The sequence below is a fragment of the Anomaloglossus baeobatrachus genome, chromosome 5 (assembly GCF_048569485.1).
Source record: "Anomaloglossus baeobatrachus isolate aAnoBae1 chromosome 5, aAnoBae1.hap1, whole genome shotgun sequence".
In the NCBI taxonomy this organism is placed as follows: Eukaryota; Metazoa; Chordata; class Amphibia; order Anura; family Aromobatidae; genus Anomaloglossus; species Anomaloglossus baeobatrachus.
Window position 1 is genome coordinate 460,939,108 of NC_134357.1, and position 17,154 is coordinate 460,956,261.

At 44.0% G+C, this 17,154-nt stretch overlaps 1 protein-coding gene across 6 annotated transcripts in view; it reads left to right on the forward strand.

The window, feature by feature from the left end:
* BCAS1 (brain enriched myelin associated protein 1) overlaps positions 1-17,154 on the forward strand; it is a 194,543-nt gene that overhangs the window by 161,765 nt on the left and 15,624 nt on the right. For 4 of the 6 annotated variants that reach the window (XM_075350581.1, XM_075350582.1, XM_075350585.1 and 1 more), the window contains exons 10-15: positions 1,245-1,286; positions 4,277-4,435; positions 5,312-5,353; positions 6,368-6,535; positions 12,387-12,428; positions 13,124-13,291. In XM_075350581.1, coding sequence (XP_075206696.1) covers positions 1,245-1,286; positions 4,277-4,435; positions 5,312-5,353; positions 6,368-6,535; positions 12,387-12,428; positions 13,124-13,291 — 621 coding nt within the window. The remainder of the gene's footprint in view (positions 1-1,244; positions 1,287-4,276; positions 4,436-5,311; positions 5,354-6,367; positions 6,536-12,386; positions 12,429-13,123; positions 13,292-17,154) is intronic. The other 2 variants (XM_075350586.1, XM_075350587.1) reach the window with 2 other exon arrangements.

Sequence of the window (17,154 nt, forward strand, 5' to 3'; positions counted from 1 at the left end):
TACTGAGATCGCTGCTGAGTCACGTTTTTTGTGACCTCATTAGCGATCTCGCTGTGTGTGACACTGAGCAGCGATCTGGCCCCTGCTGCGAGATCGCTGCTCGTTACACACAGCCCTGGTTCGTTTTCTTCAAAGGCGCTCTCCCACTGTGACACACAGATCGCTGTGTGTGACAGCGAGAGAGCGACAAATGAAGCGAGCAGGAGCCGGCAGCACAGGCAGCGTGAGAGCTGCGGAGGCTGGTAACTACGGTAAACATCGGGTAACCAAGGTGGTTACCCGATATTTACCTTAGTTACCAGCCTCCGCAGCTCTCACGCTGCCTGTGCTGCCGGCTCCTGCTCCCTGCACACGCTAAGCGGTGTGCGCTGGTAACTAATGTAAACATCGGGTAACCATACCCGATGTTTACCTTAGTTACCAGTGTCCGCAGCTTCCAGGCGCCGGCTCCGTGCAAGCGCAGCGTCGCTGCTGGCTGGGGGCTGGTCACTGGTCGCTGGTGAGATCTGCCTGTTTGACAGCTCACCAGCGACCATGTAGCGATGCAGCAGCGATCCTGACCAGGTCAGATCGCTGGTCGGATCGCTGCTGCATCGCTAAAGTGTGAAGGTACCCTTAGTTAGGAAGAGTTAGGATAAAAGAAAGAAGGCCACATTAGTAATGGAAAACCTCTTAAAGAGCTTTGGTCATGATCAGAGCACTTCACAAGCCTCTGCCTCCCTGGCTCTATTCCCTGTCCAGTCCCACCTTCCTATGCTTGACTGACAGCTCACCAGCTTGACTACACAGTCAGTAAGCTCTCAGTTAGGCAAAAGAAGGTGGGGATGGCTGTGTAAAGTGCTCTAATCATGCCAAGAGCGCTTAAGCATATTAAGTAAACTAGTGTGTTTCTTCCATTCAGGGAGCATTAGATGCATAAATAAAGCCATGGATCATAATCTATCTTATCTGTCAAAAAGAAACATGACTATATCAAAAGTTTGGGGAAGGGGGGTTGAATTGTGCTGACTGATTCCCTTTAAAGAGATGTGACAAACACTTTAAAAATTGTCCCAAATTCAATGTTTTAATACATTTCTTAGAAACCAGATAATGGTCAGGGTGGTTCTTTACATTTATTAACATCACTGTGTGATTGGGTGATGATCCAGCCTCCTGACAAATCCCAAATATTATTTTAGATTTTAACTTTATATAGTTTAAAAATTCAATAACGAAATATCTAACGTATAACTTTTCTTTAGTCTTTTAAGGGAGAACCACAACCCAATAAAATCCAGGAAAATGTAAGTTCATTGTATTAGACAGGGTAAGAATAAGCCGTCACAGGGGACGTCATCAATAATCATCACTAAGTTAATTGATCAAATTGATTATAAAAATCAAATAATTTTATATAATTTCCAATATAAATATAATACAGAAATATATAATGTACGAACAAAAGGCTTCTGTATTACCCAATTTGGACAACTAGTATAATTAAAGGTGTTGTCCACTACTTGGACTCCCCATTCTCATTCCACATGCCTTTGTTAAAGCTTATACTCACCTCCCCTGTTGGTGCTGTTCCAGCGGTTTTAGCACTTGCTCTCCTGGAAGGCTCATGACAGATTGCTACATCACACGAGCCCCGCACCAAATAAGCACCGGGTTTACTATCCCTTCCTTTTGACGTATAAGTAATTATGATGGCATGAGTGGCAGCTGCAGCTCTCGCTTCCTGTAGCTTATGTATGCACCTGAAGGTGGGAACAGATACCGCTGGAACAGCGCCGGCACGGGAGGTGAGAATAAGCTTTTTTTATTTTAACAGGGGCATGTGGAATGCATTGTCCTAGTAGTAGACAGTCCCTTTAATATTTATTTGTATTTATCTTTGTTTCATTTCCTATTAAGGAAATGATAATTATTTCAGATATTATATGTATCACTCATAGCAATACACTTATCTATATATGGATAAAAGAGAATTTAGGATAAAGTATTGGAACCAGTCACCTCGAGAAACACTATTTACCTGCACATATAGCGATGATCTGCAGGTAATTAGCATTAGAGCCCTCAGTAGTCAACTTACTGATAGCACAGCTAAAGGGAGAAAATTAAGTTTTATCTTTCCTGCAGCCGCTCTCTTCAAGTAATCTGGCGTTGCAGGGAGCTTTTACATAAAGTTATAGTGGTACAGACGTGGTCACTGTAAATAGCAATTCTCGAGGTGACAGATTCTCTTTTAAGGGTAATAATGTTTTGATCTTTTGATTTTCAGGCTCCATATCTCACCAACCACTACATCTTTGAGGGTGAAACTAATTTCATTTTGAAGACAATCATCTTGGCTATCTCATACATAAATTTGACTTGCAAGAATTTACCATATGATTAGTTATGCAGATTCTTGTCATGTCCGTCCATTGTTACTGTTTTGCTCGTAAAAATCTAAATTTTAATTTTTATTATTATGTTAGTATTTTGTAAATCTCCTTTGGCTTTCAACATTGCCTGAATCCTTCTGAACATGATCTTGATCAGATTCAAGCATGTCTCGACAGAAATCTGATCCTAGGTCTCTTCTACGTGACCCCAATGTTGGTGCATACTTGTTGAGTCACTTGGGTCTGTATACAGCTTTTCTTCAACTCTACCCACAAGTTTTCAATTGGATTGAGGTCTGGGGACTGTGGGCACCAATTCAGCACCTCTACTTTATAGTCATTGAAGCATTTATTCCCCAATCTTGAAATATGGTTTGGGTCATTGTCCTACTCTAACACTATGTCATTGTTTTCATGCTCAAGTGTACAAAGTAACTCATCATGTAGAATAATCCCATATAGCTCAGTATTGAGACCACCATCGATCCTAGTCAAGTATCCAATGCCATTGACTGTGAAAGAACCCCATATCATCAGGCTTTCTCCATCAAACGTGATAGCTACTTCAATTTCTTGATACGTTAGCCCCTCTTTCCCTTGTTTCTTCCAAACCCATTTACATCCATCAGAGCCTAATCTAGTGACTTTCGTCTAATCGCTCCAAATCACCCGTTTCCAATCTTGTACTGTCCACTTTTCGTACTTTTTTGCAAACTTGAGCCAATACTTCTTATGATATTGAAGTTGAGGCTTCTTTAACGTGCATTGCATGGTGCTGACATTAACGTCTGTAATCTCACTATTACGCAGCATAAGAGCTGCCTCCACTGCCATGTGTGCATGTCAGAACTGATAGAACTTGTGATGAGGTGACTTGTTGACTCTGATATTTTGCTTGGACATCCACCGATTGGCTTTTGAATGGATGGAAGGACTTCATTTCGTATTCTTCCAATTGTCATAACACCCACATGATGCAATTTGGCAATTTTCTTGGTTGACAAACACTATCGATGAGCTGAATGTTGCAGTTTCCCTTTTATTGGGAAATCTTCTACATGGCTGCTCCTGGTTTTGAACCAGTGACGTTTCACTTGGGAATCAACCTAATAACACAATGGGCTATCAAGGAATTTGAGAACAGGTTGTAATTTGTAGTATACAGGAAGAAAAATATTTTTGTACTACCAAAACCAAACAGTAACAATGCAGTGACATGACAAGAATCCACATAACTAATCATATGATAAATAGCTACAAGTCAAATATTTATGTATGAGATAGCCAAGATGATTGTCTATAAAATGAAGATAGTCTCACGCTCAAAGATGTAGTGGATGGTGAGATATGGAGCCTGAAAGTCAAAAGTTCAAAACGCTGTTAGCCTTTTGCTTGTCACTGTATATTACATGTACAGTATCTATAGACGTGTACATTTATTCATTCAGATTTGCTACTAAAATAGTTTATGAGATCAGTTTCTAGGTTTCTATCACATAATGTGATGTAACGTAATATATCCATCTAATCGAAATAGAGCAGAATATCCATATGAGAGGATAACATCACAGAGATTATATCATACCCCTCCTCTGTTAAAGGGTATTCCTGAAACAAACATTTATGTGCACCTTTGGGATTCACACCTTTTTCGATAACAGAGGTCTCACTTACTTGGCTGTTATAACTTAAACACAACTAAATGAAGAGAGTGACGCACAGGAGCGGCCACCTCCTCATTTGCTCTGTTTGTATGAGAAGACAGGTGGCCACTTCAGCAGAAGTCATCCCTGTTTTTAACAAGTAGAAGATAATGACATATCCTGAATTGAAAACACTCAATTAATCATTGATAACTAATCACTAATCCATCAATGACGGATCAATCATCCATGTTATAGGGTGTGGAGGAGCAGGCAGCACTATCTGTATCTGCAAACCCAACCCCAGAGCCGATCTCAGTCCAGGACACTAATCTACCTGACACAAATGTCCAGCCACAGGAGACCGAGGAACCAGTGGTGGAGCCACCTTCACGCCCAGTTCCTTTCTGGAGAAAGGTTGGAAAAAAATTCTGGTGATTTCTATATGGGTTAGGTGCTGGCTTCATCTTCCACCCAAAGCTTGGGTTTATATACTCTGCCCATCTAGGGCAACCTTTACTGTCTTTTCAGCCTTGCCACGCTCAAGAACCTACTTCAGATTCAATGCTAATAGGGTATACCAGTCTTTTTTTCAAGGGAGTGTTCACACTAAATTTTTTATATGTAATTTAATGTGTCCAAATATCTCTGCTAATAAATTATAACATTTTCTGACAAAGAATTTTACAATTCTGTCTGCAGCCACCACTAGAGGGAGCTCAGGAGCTTACCGCAGACTGTTTATACATTGAACTCCATGATAACTCAGTATACAGTAAGCTCCATAGCTCCCTCTAGTGGCGACTCGGAAGCTAAAATGATACATTATGTCTATGCTGTAATTTTAATGATTGCTATCAGAAAATTAAGTTCTGATTAACTTTAGGGCTTCTAAATATATATAAAAAGGCATCCATTGCACTTATAAGAAGGATTGTTTTAGATGGAGTTCTTTGGGATGTCAGTGTGAAACTGCCTGAGAAAGTTGTGATGGTTGATTTGATGAAAGATTTTAACTGAGTCCTGGATGACATAATATTACATTACTTGTGCTAGATGACAGGAGATTGGTGTTTCATCTGATCTGTCATATTTGGATTTGGAAAGGAACTTTTTCTTTACTGTAAGATGAAGACACTTGTCTTATACCTTGGGGATGAATATCAAATCAACATTATCTTCTTTCAACCATACTGACTATCTTACTATCAAATCTTTCTTTTTCTTAAGTTGTCTGACATGTGTCTGCTAACATCCTAACTCTTCTATTAATTTATTAATATTTGTTTCTAGTCTTTTAAAGGAGATCCCCAACCTCGTAAAATTCAAGACAATGTAAGTAAGCCCTGTAGAACAAGTACACAAGTAATGGGGTAATAAAGAGCAAAATGACAATATATGTACTACTATCATACAATGACTATTACTATTATTAGCTCTTAATATCTTACTATGACGATTTTAAAGGAACCTGTCACCAGATTTTGTGACTATAAGCTGCGGCCACCACCAGTGGGCTCTTATATACAGCGTTCTAACATGCTGTATATAAGAGCCCAGGCCGCTGTGTAGAACGTAACAATCACTTTATAATACTCACCTAACGCGTCGTGTAGTGCAGACCGGTCGGATGGGTGTCTTTGTTCTCCAGGTCCAGCGCTTCACCTTTCGGGCATCTTTGTCCTCCTTCTTCTGAAGCCTGGGTGCATGATGCATCCTACAGGAAGGCATTGAGGTCCCACTCATGCGCACTACAATACTTTGATCTACCCTGCTCAGGGCAGATCAAAGTGTGCCTGTGCAGGACCGCAATGCCGGCGCGTGTGCATGACGTAAGACGCGTCATGCATCCAGGCTTCAGAAGACGGAGGACAAAGAGGAGGTGCCGAACCCAGAGAACGGAGACGACCATCCGACCAGTCTGCACCGCACCGACCGTTTAGGTAAGTATTATAAAGTGATTTTTACGTTCTACACAGCAGCCTGGGTTCTTATATACAGCATGTTAGAATGCTGTATATAAGAGCACACTGATGGTGGCCACAGCTTGTAGTCACCAAATCTGGTGACAGGTTCCCTTTGACACTATTTGTATGTATAGCCATCTTAGGGTCATTTCCCATTGCATGCCATATGCACTATTTTGCTTTTATGATGTATTTAGAGGCCACTTGTTCATTTTTGCATCCTATAACACAATCTCTTCCCATCCCAACATCTTTACCTATTTGTATTCTTAGCCAACTACACTTGTGATATGTCATAACTTGTGACCGTCTATATAACTCCTCTCTCCCATCTATATAACTCATCTAATAACTCCTATCTAATGACTAATCTCTGTTGTAGGTTGTGGTAGAGCAGCCCACTGTGTCTGTGTCTATAAATGTGGAGAAGTCGGCCCCAGAACAGGTTTCCACACAAGACACAAAACCCTTAGTTTCTGACTCACAACAACCTGGGAGCGAAACCCCCCAAAAAGAAGCCGCGGCCCGTTCTGTGCCCTTCTGGAGGAAGGTTGGCAAAATTGAATGAGATAATATCAATGCCATTAATTGTATCTCTTATTGGATTAGAATGAAGAGTTGGATATTGATAGCTAGAATTTTGCATCCATGATTGTGAACTCCGTCCCAATATGTACCATGTGTGCAGACCAGGCGTACAAATGGGCACCATATAGAAGACTTACCCTCTGTATTTATGGCTGGGACAGGACAGGGTTGAACAGAAGAGGTAGTTTTGCAACCAAGGGAAGCGCTTCATAATTAGTAGCGTGGTTTGGTTTTCGGCCCAACACCGACTTTTAAAACAAAAACAAAAAAAACAACAGAGTTCGGGTTTGGAGCTCGGGTGCTTTCCGTATGCTGAGCATCGCTGTGCTCAGGTATGCTCGGGGCTCAGCCCAGTGCAAGCCGCATGCAGTGTTTGAATGGCTTGCACTGGGGATCACAAAAGTGTGATCGGCTGTAGTGTGCAACCCCACCCAAACTCCCCGGAAGTATTCTGCTTAAGGCTAGCTGCATGTGGACGGAGACTCGAACTGCCCATCAGGGACTTCCATTGCGATTCGGGCTAAGTCCAAACCCATGGAGGTACCGTTTGGCTGCACCCACCACCCACCAAACTGAACTTCCATGGATCTTTCATCTTTATTCAGAATGCCTCTGATCAGCTAGCACACCCACAGACCTCTGTTGCTCATCTAAAAAAAGGGTTAGAGACGAGGGAGAATTTGGGAATTTACTGAAAAAGCCCTCCTGTTTTCAGCTCCTTGCATGGATCATAGATTTTGGGAATAAATTAGCTGCTTGGTTGCAGCTTGCATGTGATTGAACATATTCGAGCTTGGAGTGGTCAGCTGCTCTGTGACAGGGCAATCATTGGGAGCACTGTACTCATAGGACAGGGTCAGAGTAGGGTCTACTGCTGGGGCGAGTGTGGCAGCTATTAATTGGAGAACGTTATGGCTGGTACCAATGTGATTAAGTCTGATTGTGGCATTCATGAACATCATACAGTTGACATTCATAAGGGGCTTGTGCCATTTAAGGGGGCATTGTGCCGGGAATTCCTTTTATACTGCAGCTGGCACTGTTAGGGAAATAACAAGAAAACATGCAGAAATTAAGACACTAACAGAAAGAATCACCAATAAAGATGCAGTACTTATTAAATATTCCAAGACAAAAAAACCCAAAAACATTTAAAAAGTCCCAATTAACTGGTACCTCCCCTGGAATAAGGAACACTCGCTCCTGCTCTGCATTACAATTCAGCACCTACAGTGCCTACAAGTAGTATTCAACCCCCTGCAGATTTAGCAGGTTTGATAAGATGTAAATACGTTAGAGCCTGCAAACTTCAAACAAGAGCAGGATTTATTAACAGATGCATAAATCTTACAAACCAACAAGTTATGTTGCTCAGTTAAATTTTAATAAATTTTCAACATAAAAGTGTGGGTCAATTATTATTCAACCCCTAGGTTTAATATTTTGTGGAATAACCCTTGTTTGCAATTACAGCTAATAATCATCTTTTATAAGACCTGATCAGGCCGGCACAGGTCTCTGGAGTTATCTTGGCCCACTCCTCCATGCAGATCTTCTCCAAGTTATCTAGGTTCTTTGGGTGTCTCATGTGGACTTTAATCTTGAGCTCCTTCCACAAGTTTTCAATTGGGTTAAGGTCAGGAGACTGACTAGGCCACTGCAACACCTTGATTTTTTCCCTCTTGAACCAGGCCTTGGTTTTCTTGGCTGTGTGCTTTGGGTCGTTGTCTTGTTGGAAGATGAAATGACGACCCATCTTAAGATGCTTGATGGAGGAGCGGAGGTTCTTGGCCAAAATCTCCAGGTAGGCCGTGCTATCCATCTTCCCATGGATGCGGACCAGATGGCCAGGCCCCTTGGCTGAGAAACAGCCCCACAGCATGATGCTGCCACCACCATGCTTGACTGTAGGGATGGTATTCTTGGGGTCGTATGCAGTGCCATCCAGTCTCCAAACGTCACGTGTGTGGTTGGCACCAAAGATCTCGATCTTGGTCTCATCAGACCAGAGAACCTTGAACCAGTCTGTCTCAGAGTCCTCCAAGTGATCATGAGCAAACTGTAGACGAGCCTTGACATGACGCTTTGAAAGTAAAGGTACCTTACGGGCTTGTCTGGAACGGAGACCATTGCGGTGGAGTACGTTACTTATGGCATTGACTGAAACCAATGTCCCCACTGCCATGAGATCTTCCCGGAGCTCCTTCCTTGTTGTCCTTGGGTTAGCCTTGACTCTTCGGACAAGCCTGGCCTCGGCACGGGTGGAAACTTTCAAAAGATGTCCAGGCCGTGGAAGGCTAACAGTAGTTCCATAAGCCTTCCACTTCCGGATGATGCTCCCAACAGTGGTGACAGGTAGGCCCAACTCCTTGGAAAGGGTTTTGTACCCCTTGCCAGCCTTGTGACCCTCCACGATCTTGTCTCTGATGGACTTGGAATGCTCCTTTGTCTTTCCCATGTTGACCAAGTTTGAGTGCTGTTCACAAGTTTGGGGGGGGTCTTAATTAGTCAGAAAAGGCTGGAAAAAGAGATAATTAATCCAAACATGTGAAGCTCATTGTTCTTTGTGCCTGAAATACTTCTTAATACTTTAGGGGAACCAAACAGAATTCTTGTGGTTTGAGGGGTTGAATAATAAATGACCCTCTGAATAAACGTTTCACAATTTAAAAAAAAGAAATAACATTCTTTTTTGCTGCAGTGCATTTCACACTTCCAGGCTGATCTACAGTCCAAATGTCACAATGCCAAGTTAATTCCAAATGTGTAAACCTGCTAAATTTGCAGGGGGTTGAATACTACTTGTAGGCACTGTATATTCTTAGGTAGATCCACCAACATGTTATATGTGCCAAGGTTAGTAATAACTACGGTATATAATACATGCAAAGTAAGAATAAAGTTATACCACGCAATAATATATGGGTAGAAGGTATAGGGTGCAGGATTTATAGTATGCAGGAAAATAGAAACCAGCCCAAATGTATCAGCACAATAGTATAATATAGGTGATTGCAAAAAGGCATCACTATTATAGTGGGCAATAAATGTATAAGAGAGTTGGTTTAGAGATAATAGAAAATATGTTTTCAAAACCATTGTGTAATTATATAACCTGAGACCCAAGAGAAAATGATGGTGGCCATTAGATTTGGGGTAAATAAAGACCTGGATGGGAAAGCAAAGACAAACTCCTCCTGCGTATCGCTACAAGGTGGCTTCCTCAGGGGTAAGGTCAATAAGGAAATAACAGCATGAACATCACTACAGTTCTAGTTTTACCTCAAGTGTATTTTATTTTTCAAAATCGAAATAAAACACAGTCAGATGGCCATTTGACCTTAGTCTGACAGATGCGTAGAAAAACCTACTGTCCCTCTCGGGTCAGGAGAGGCGCTGGCCAAGCCGAGCATTGCAATGCGATAATCACCGGTGTTATATGACCGTCTGCCTGCGCTCTATGCAACATTTCTGCTGAGAACTTTTCATCAGGTGTATATATCAGAGAAAATACCTCAAAAGGCATAGCAATGATTGCAATATGAAATAGTGGTGCCTCCTATGAGAAGACAAGGACATGAGTGATGAAACAGAAGCAGCAGTAAGGTGCCATATTTTATTTAGACCTAGAAAAAAATAAACTTAAGACAAAACCAGAACTGTTAGAGTGCAGTTCTTTCTGTGTCTATTGGGTTATGGATGAGAAGGGGTCAACTTACCCTGAATGTGCACCCTAGTAAGCCCTGGAGAGTTATACTACCTGGTTTCCTGTTATGGAGGTGATGTCACTGACATTATTAAAGGGGTTCTCTTAGACTCTGCTTATTTTTTTTTTTTTTGAGGCTATGGACTGATAAGCAACTACCTATGTGTTATGCCCACCTTTGATCTCTGCTTACACAGAGCGGACATAGTGCGCTCCTGCCTCTGACTGCACCTTACGGTGACATCACATCAACAAAGCAGCTTCTTCTCTTCCGCTCTGGTCTGCTGATGGTGCGTAGCTGTGGGAAGCCAGCTGTCAATCAGTATGACATTGACAGAGCAGATTAGAAGAAGAAGAGCTGCTTTGATTAAGTGAGATCGAATGAAAAAGCAGAATCGGTGGCAGGTGCGGTTTGTGACCGTTCTGATTTGTCAGAGATCAGCGCCACCTCAACAGGCAAATAGTTAGCAACTACATGCTTGTAAGTTCTTAGCTCATACACAAAAGTAAGCAAAGTCACAAATAAATCTGTCATGTAAAAAAATTCTATTAACCGGCAGATAGGGGTTAATCTGCAGGTTAATAGCATTCTTACACCCTGTTGCACTAAAGGCCCCATTACACGAGGCGATATATCGTGCGATCGCATATGCGATCGCACCCGCCGCCATCGTTTGTGCGACACGGGCAATTTGTTGCCTGTGACGCACAAAGTCGGTAACCCCCGGCACACGTACTTACCTTCCAAACGACCTCTCTGTGGGCGGCGAACATCCTCTTCCTGAAGGGGGAGGGACGTTCGGCGACACACAGTGGCCGCCCAATAGAAGCGGAGGGGTGGAGATGAGCGGGACGTAACATCCCGCCCACCTCCTTCCTTCCGCATTGCCGGCGGCCGCAGGTAAGCTACAGTTCGTCGATCCCGAAGTGTCACACGGGGCGACGTGTGCTCCCTCGGGAATGATGAACAACCGGCGCCGCTAAAATTGAACGAGTTTTTGAAAATGAGCGACGTGTCAACGAGCAACAATAAGGGGAGTATTTTTGCTCGTTCACAGTCGCTCGTAGCTGTCACACGCTACGATATATCAAACGATGCCGGATGTGCGTCACTACCGACGTGACCCCGACGACATATCGTTAGATATATCATAGCATGTAACGGGGCCTTAAGAGCCCCGTTTCTGGGCTTTTAGTCAAAGGGGAGTGGCCAGTGGCGTAACAAGAGTCCAATGAGCCCCAGTGCAAAATATGGGCCCATGTTGGTCAGATGTATAGACTCTTGTAGCATTCTAAATTCTATATAGACATACGAGTTGCCCCCCCCCTCCTGCATTACTATATTTGTCCCACATCCTAGGCTCCATCCTGGTAAATATGCCTCCATCCTGGGCCACTTCCTGGTAAATATGTCGCCCATCCTTGTAGATAAGTCACCTATTCTGCTATATATGTCCCCCCATCCTGGTATATATATCCCCATACTGGTATACAGTTTATGTCCCTGTCCTGTGCCCATGCTGGTATATGTGTCTTCAACCTGGTAAACATGTCCCCAATGTGGTAAATATGTCCCCATCCTGGTAAATATGTTCCCATATATATCTGTAATGCATATCCCCCCCTATGAAAACAGTTTAGTCACCTTCCCCTAGTCTCGGGTATGCCGAGGTCAGCGCCCCAGCCTCAGTTTGGCAGGCGGTGTGTATTGTAGTGCAGGAATCTGACGGGTCTCTGAGCAGCAATACATTTCAGCTGGATGTGCATCCTTAGCCTCATATCTGCAGATTAATAGCGCTTTTTTACATGACAAATTCCCTTTAAGCAGGAGATGGGGCTAGGCTGGCAGCGTGGAGATGCTTTTATGGTATACATTGGCAAGTTTCACCCTGGCTATCTCCACTGTTTTAAATCTACCGTACTTCCACTATTTTTTTTAATAAATAAATAAATAAATAATTAATTAAAGATGTGTGGGTGAGTATTAAGATATCAGAAAAACAAAGCTATAAATTAGGAAATGCTTGACTTTTGTGACTTGCTATTTAGTTTTTGGAGCTTTTGTAACTAATAAAACTAACATCTAACTACATTTTTTTGTCTCCAGTCATTTAAAGCAGATCCACCGCCACAAAAAGTCTCGGAAAGTGTAAGTTAAAATAGGCAGGATCATATAGAAGCTCACAGTAATGTCCACAATTATCCTAATGCCAGATTCAGGTGTGTGTGTGTGTGTGTAGGTGTGTGTGTAGGTGTGTGTGTGTGTGTAGGTGTGTGTGTGTGTGTGTAGGTGTGTGTGTGTGTGTGTGTGTAGGTGTGTGTGTGTGTGTGTAGGTGTGTGTAGGTGTGTGTGTGTAGGTGTGTGTGTGTGATATCCTCCATTTTCCATCCATAAAAAAAAGAACAATTTGTCATTTGTATTTTTGTTGTTTTACGTCCATATATCCATTTTCGACATCCCTAAAACACCCATGATAAAAATAAAAGGCCAAATAGGTTTCCTATGTTAATAATTGCAGTGTGTGTATAGTATACAGTAGTATTAAGGCTAGTGTATGTACTAATGATATATAAAATGTATAATAGTAACATACAGTGTGTATAGTCTAATAGTAATATAGTACTAATAGTGTATGTACTAATAATACATAGTCTGCTATTGTATATTTTATATTGTATAGTGTTAGTATTTAATATACTGTACACTGTGTACAGTAGATACTTATTATGATAGAGATACACATGTTACCACTTATGATAATTGCTTCTTTTACATTAGGTCTTATTACCGTCCTGTCAGCTGTGTCTTTGTCTCCTACATGTAATGACTAATCTCTGTTGTAGGTTGTGGTAGAGCAGCCCGTTGTGTCTGTATCTGTAAATTCGGAGAAGTCGGCCCCAGAACAGGTTCTCACTCTGGAAACAAAACCCTTAGACTCTGACACACAACAAACAGAGCGCGAAAAACCTCAAAAAGAAGCCGCGGCCCGGCCAGGGCTGTTCTGGAGGAAGGTCAGCCCCATGTAACAGACGGGTCCTCCCGGGCCTCCTCTGTATTGTTACAGTGTAGATACATACAGTGGGTAGAGAAAATATTTAGACCCCTTTCATTTTTTCACTCATTGCAGCCATTTGGTAAATTCAAAAAAGTTCATTTTTTTACTCAATGTAAACTCACCCCATTGTGACAGAAACCCCCCCCCCCCCCAGAAATGTAGAAACTTTTGCAAATTTATTAAACAAGAAAAACCTGAAATATCACATGGTCATAAGTATTCAGACCCTTTGCTCAGTATTGAGTAGAAGCACCCTTTTGTACTAGTAAAGCCATGAGTCTTCTTGGGAATGATGCAACAAGTTTTACACCTGTATTTGGGGATCTTCTGCCATTTTTCCTTGCAGATCCTCTCCAATTCCGTCAGGTTGGATGGTGAATGCTGGTGGACAGCCATTTTCAGGTCTCTCCAGAGATGCTCAATTAGGTTTAGGTCAGGGCTCTGGCTGGGCCAGTCAAGAATAGTCATAGAGTTGTTCTGAAGCCACTCCTTTTATTATTTTAGCTGTGTGCTTAGGGTCATTGTCTTGTTGGAAGGTGAACCTTCGGTCAAGTCTGAGGTCAAGAGCACTCTGGAAGAGGTTGTAATACTTATTCTATATTCTGAGGATTTCGATAGCGTAGGGCAATGACAATCAGAGACGAGTTCCGGGTACAAGATGTTTTATAGTATGTCACCACGGTAGAAACAGAACAAACACAACAATACAATAACACATACAATACTTTCCGGAATAGACGCGCAGGGGATTCCCGGGACCACGCACCGGACTCCCCCAGGGAGACCACCGGAGCGAACCCCTATACAGGGACTGTCCGGCAATCTACCCCGGAAGGCCTAAATGCGCAGCGGCCGGGATAAGGAGCAAGCGGTAAAGTCAATGAGTGTCCGTACGGAAATGTTTATCCAGGATGGTTACGAACCAAAAGAGAACCAGGCGGAGTGCTGACCGAAGATGGTAAACGGAATCCGGGCACAGCCTTAAGAGCCGGGTACAGTCCTGAGACAATCGGTAGGTAGTCCTTTAGGGGAATCCCGAGGCAATCCGGAATAAGCAGCAAACACAGCAGGAGCACACAGCAGGCAGTATACTCAGGCACTGGACTGGGCTGGGAGGCGGCCTTTTAAGCTGCTGGACAGGAAGTAGGGCAACAGAACGGTAACCTCCATGTTAACCGAGGGCAAGGGCAGTCAAAAGAGAACTGGAAAACCTGGAAACCTGACATTACTCCCCCCCCCCAGAGACGGCCTCAGGACGGATCAGGGCCAGGTTTGTCCGGGTACCGGCGATGAAACTGAGCAATCTTCCGGGGTGCCCGAATGTTACCCACCGGTTCCCAGGAATCGTCCTCGGGGGCGTACCCCTGCCAACGTACCAGATACTGAAGCCGACGACGATGGAGCCGGGAGTCAATAATGTCCTCAACCACGAACTGCTCCTCGCCGTCGACCATCACAGGCGGAGGAGGAGGCACAATACGACCATGAAAAGTATTAGGGGAAACGGGTTTGAGGAGAGACACATGAAAGACCGGGTGTACCTTTGGATGGTGCGGTAACCGTAGCCGACAGGCCACAGGGCTCACGATCCCGGTGATTTTGAACGGACCGATGAATTTTTGTCCCAGTTTCTGCGAAGGAACACCCAATCTCAGGTTTTTGGTGGATAACCATACAGAGTCCCCTACCTTGTACATGGGTGCCGGTTTCCGGTGAGTGTCCGCCGACCTCTTGTAACGCTCCTGGGCCGTAGCTACGGTGTTCCTTAGAACCTCCAGATTTTGTCGTAGTTCTGTCACTCTGTCCTCCACCGCTGGTACCGAAACCGCAACCGGTGACCTAGGCAAAATAGTCGGATGGTAACCCAGGTTAGCGAAAAAGGGCGTTACCTTAGTGGAGCTGCTCTGAGTGTTGTTGTAGGAGAACTCCGCCAACGGAAGCATCTTCAACCAATCGTCTTGGAGATGGCTGACATAACAGCGAAGATATTGTTCCAGGGTTTGATTCGTCCGTTCGGTTTGTCCATTTGTCTGAGGATGGTATGCAGAAGACAAACAGACATCAATCTGGAGTGCCGTACAAAACCCCTTCCAGAATCTCGACGTGAACTGCACGCCCCGATCGGAGATGATCTCATCCGGTACCCCATGCAATCGGAATACGTTCTGGACAACCAAATCCACTGTCTCTGCGGCTGAGGGAAGACCGGTACACGGAATGAAGTGAGCAGCTTTAGTCAATCGATCCACCACCACTAAAATGGTATTATGCCCGCCTGAGACCGGCAACTCCACAATAAAATCCATGGAGATAGACCCCCAAGGGCGAGATGGCACGGGTAACGGTTGGAGGAGTCCCGTAGGAGCCACACGAGGGACCTTGCACCGGGCACAAACCACACATGAGTGGACATAGTCCTTCACGTCCTTTAAACAGGTAGGCCACCAGAAAAACCGGCTCAGAAATTCCTGCGTCTTCTGTACCCCCCTATGACCGGCCAACACGGAGTCATGAACCAACTTGAGAACCCGAAGTCTTACGGCCTCCGGGACATAAATGCGTCGTTCTCTTAACCACACACCATTCCGAAGAACAAGAGTTACATCATTCGGGGGGGCAGCAAGAAATACATCACCATCATAGGCCAGCTTGATGTCCTTCCACAAGTCCTGGTCCTGGATTACTCCAACGAAATTGGCATCTGTTAACACGGTCTGCGACGGGGTTCCAGGCACGGAGTCCACGGCAGGGATTCGGGACAAGGCATCGGCTTTCCCATTACGTGAACCTGGACGGTATGTAACAACAAAATTGAATTGGTTAAGAAATAGGCTCCAACGGGCTTGTCGTGGAGACAGGCACCTGGCAGACTTGAGAAATTCCAGATTACGGTGATCTGTGAGTACTATCACTTGCTGCGCGGCTCCCTGTAAGTGGTGTCTCCATTCCTTGAAGGCGGCAATAATCGCCAATAATTCCTTATCCGCAATGTCGTAGTTCCTTTCCGCAGGGGACAACCTGCGGGAGAAGAAGGCACACGGATGCAGGAGACTCTTGTCCCCGGTCCTTTGAGAAAGAATGGCCCCTAATGCGTAGTCGGAAGCGTCGACCTCCACGATGAAGGGAAGTGCGGGATTCGGATGCACTAGTATGGGTGCTGAGGTAAAACATCCCTTGAGACGATGGAACGCTTCCTGAGCCTGGGCGGACCATACAAACTTCTGTCCTTTCTTAGTCAACAGGGTGATGGGACGAACAATCTCTGAAAAGTTACGGATAAAGCGTCGGTAAAAGTTGGCAAAACCGACAAAGCGTTGTACCTCTTTGATGTTTCCCGGTTCCGGCCAGTCGAGAATGGCTTGTATCTTGCTAGATTCCATGTTCAGTCCCTGAGGAGAGATGACATAACCTAAGAATTGTATTTGTGAGCAGTGGAACTCACATTTCTCCAGTTTAATGTACAGGTGGTTGTCCCTCAGCCGGGTAAGTACGGTCTTGACGTGCTCCTGGTGTTCCTGGAGAGAATCAGAAAAGATTAGAATATCATCCAGATAGATCACCATGAATTGGTCCATGATATCCCTGAAAATATCATTAACTAGATGTTGAAATGCCGCAGGAGCGTTACAAAGTCCAAAAGGCATCACTAAATACTCAAAATGTCCGTACCGACATCGGAACGCGGTCTTCCACTCGTCTCCGGGACGTATACGAAGCAGATTATATGCCCCACGGAGGTCCAATTTGGTGAATATCTTTGCCTGTTGGACTCTCTCCAATAGCTCCGGAATCAACGGTAACGGATACCGGTTCCGGATG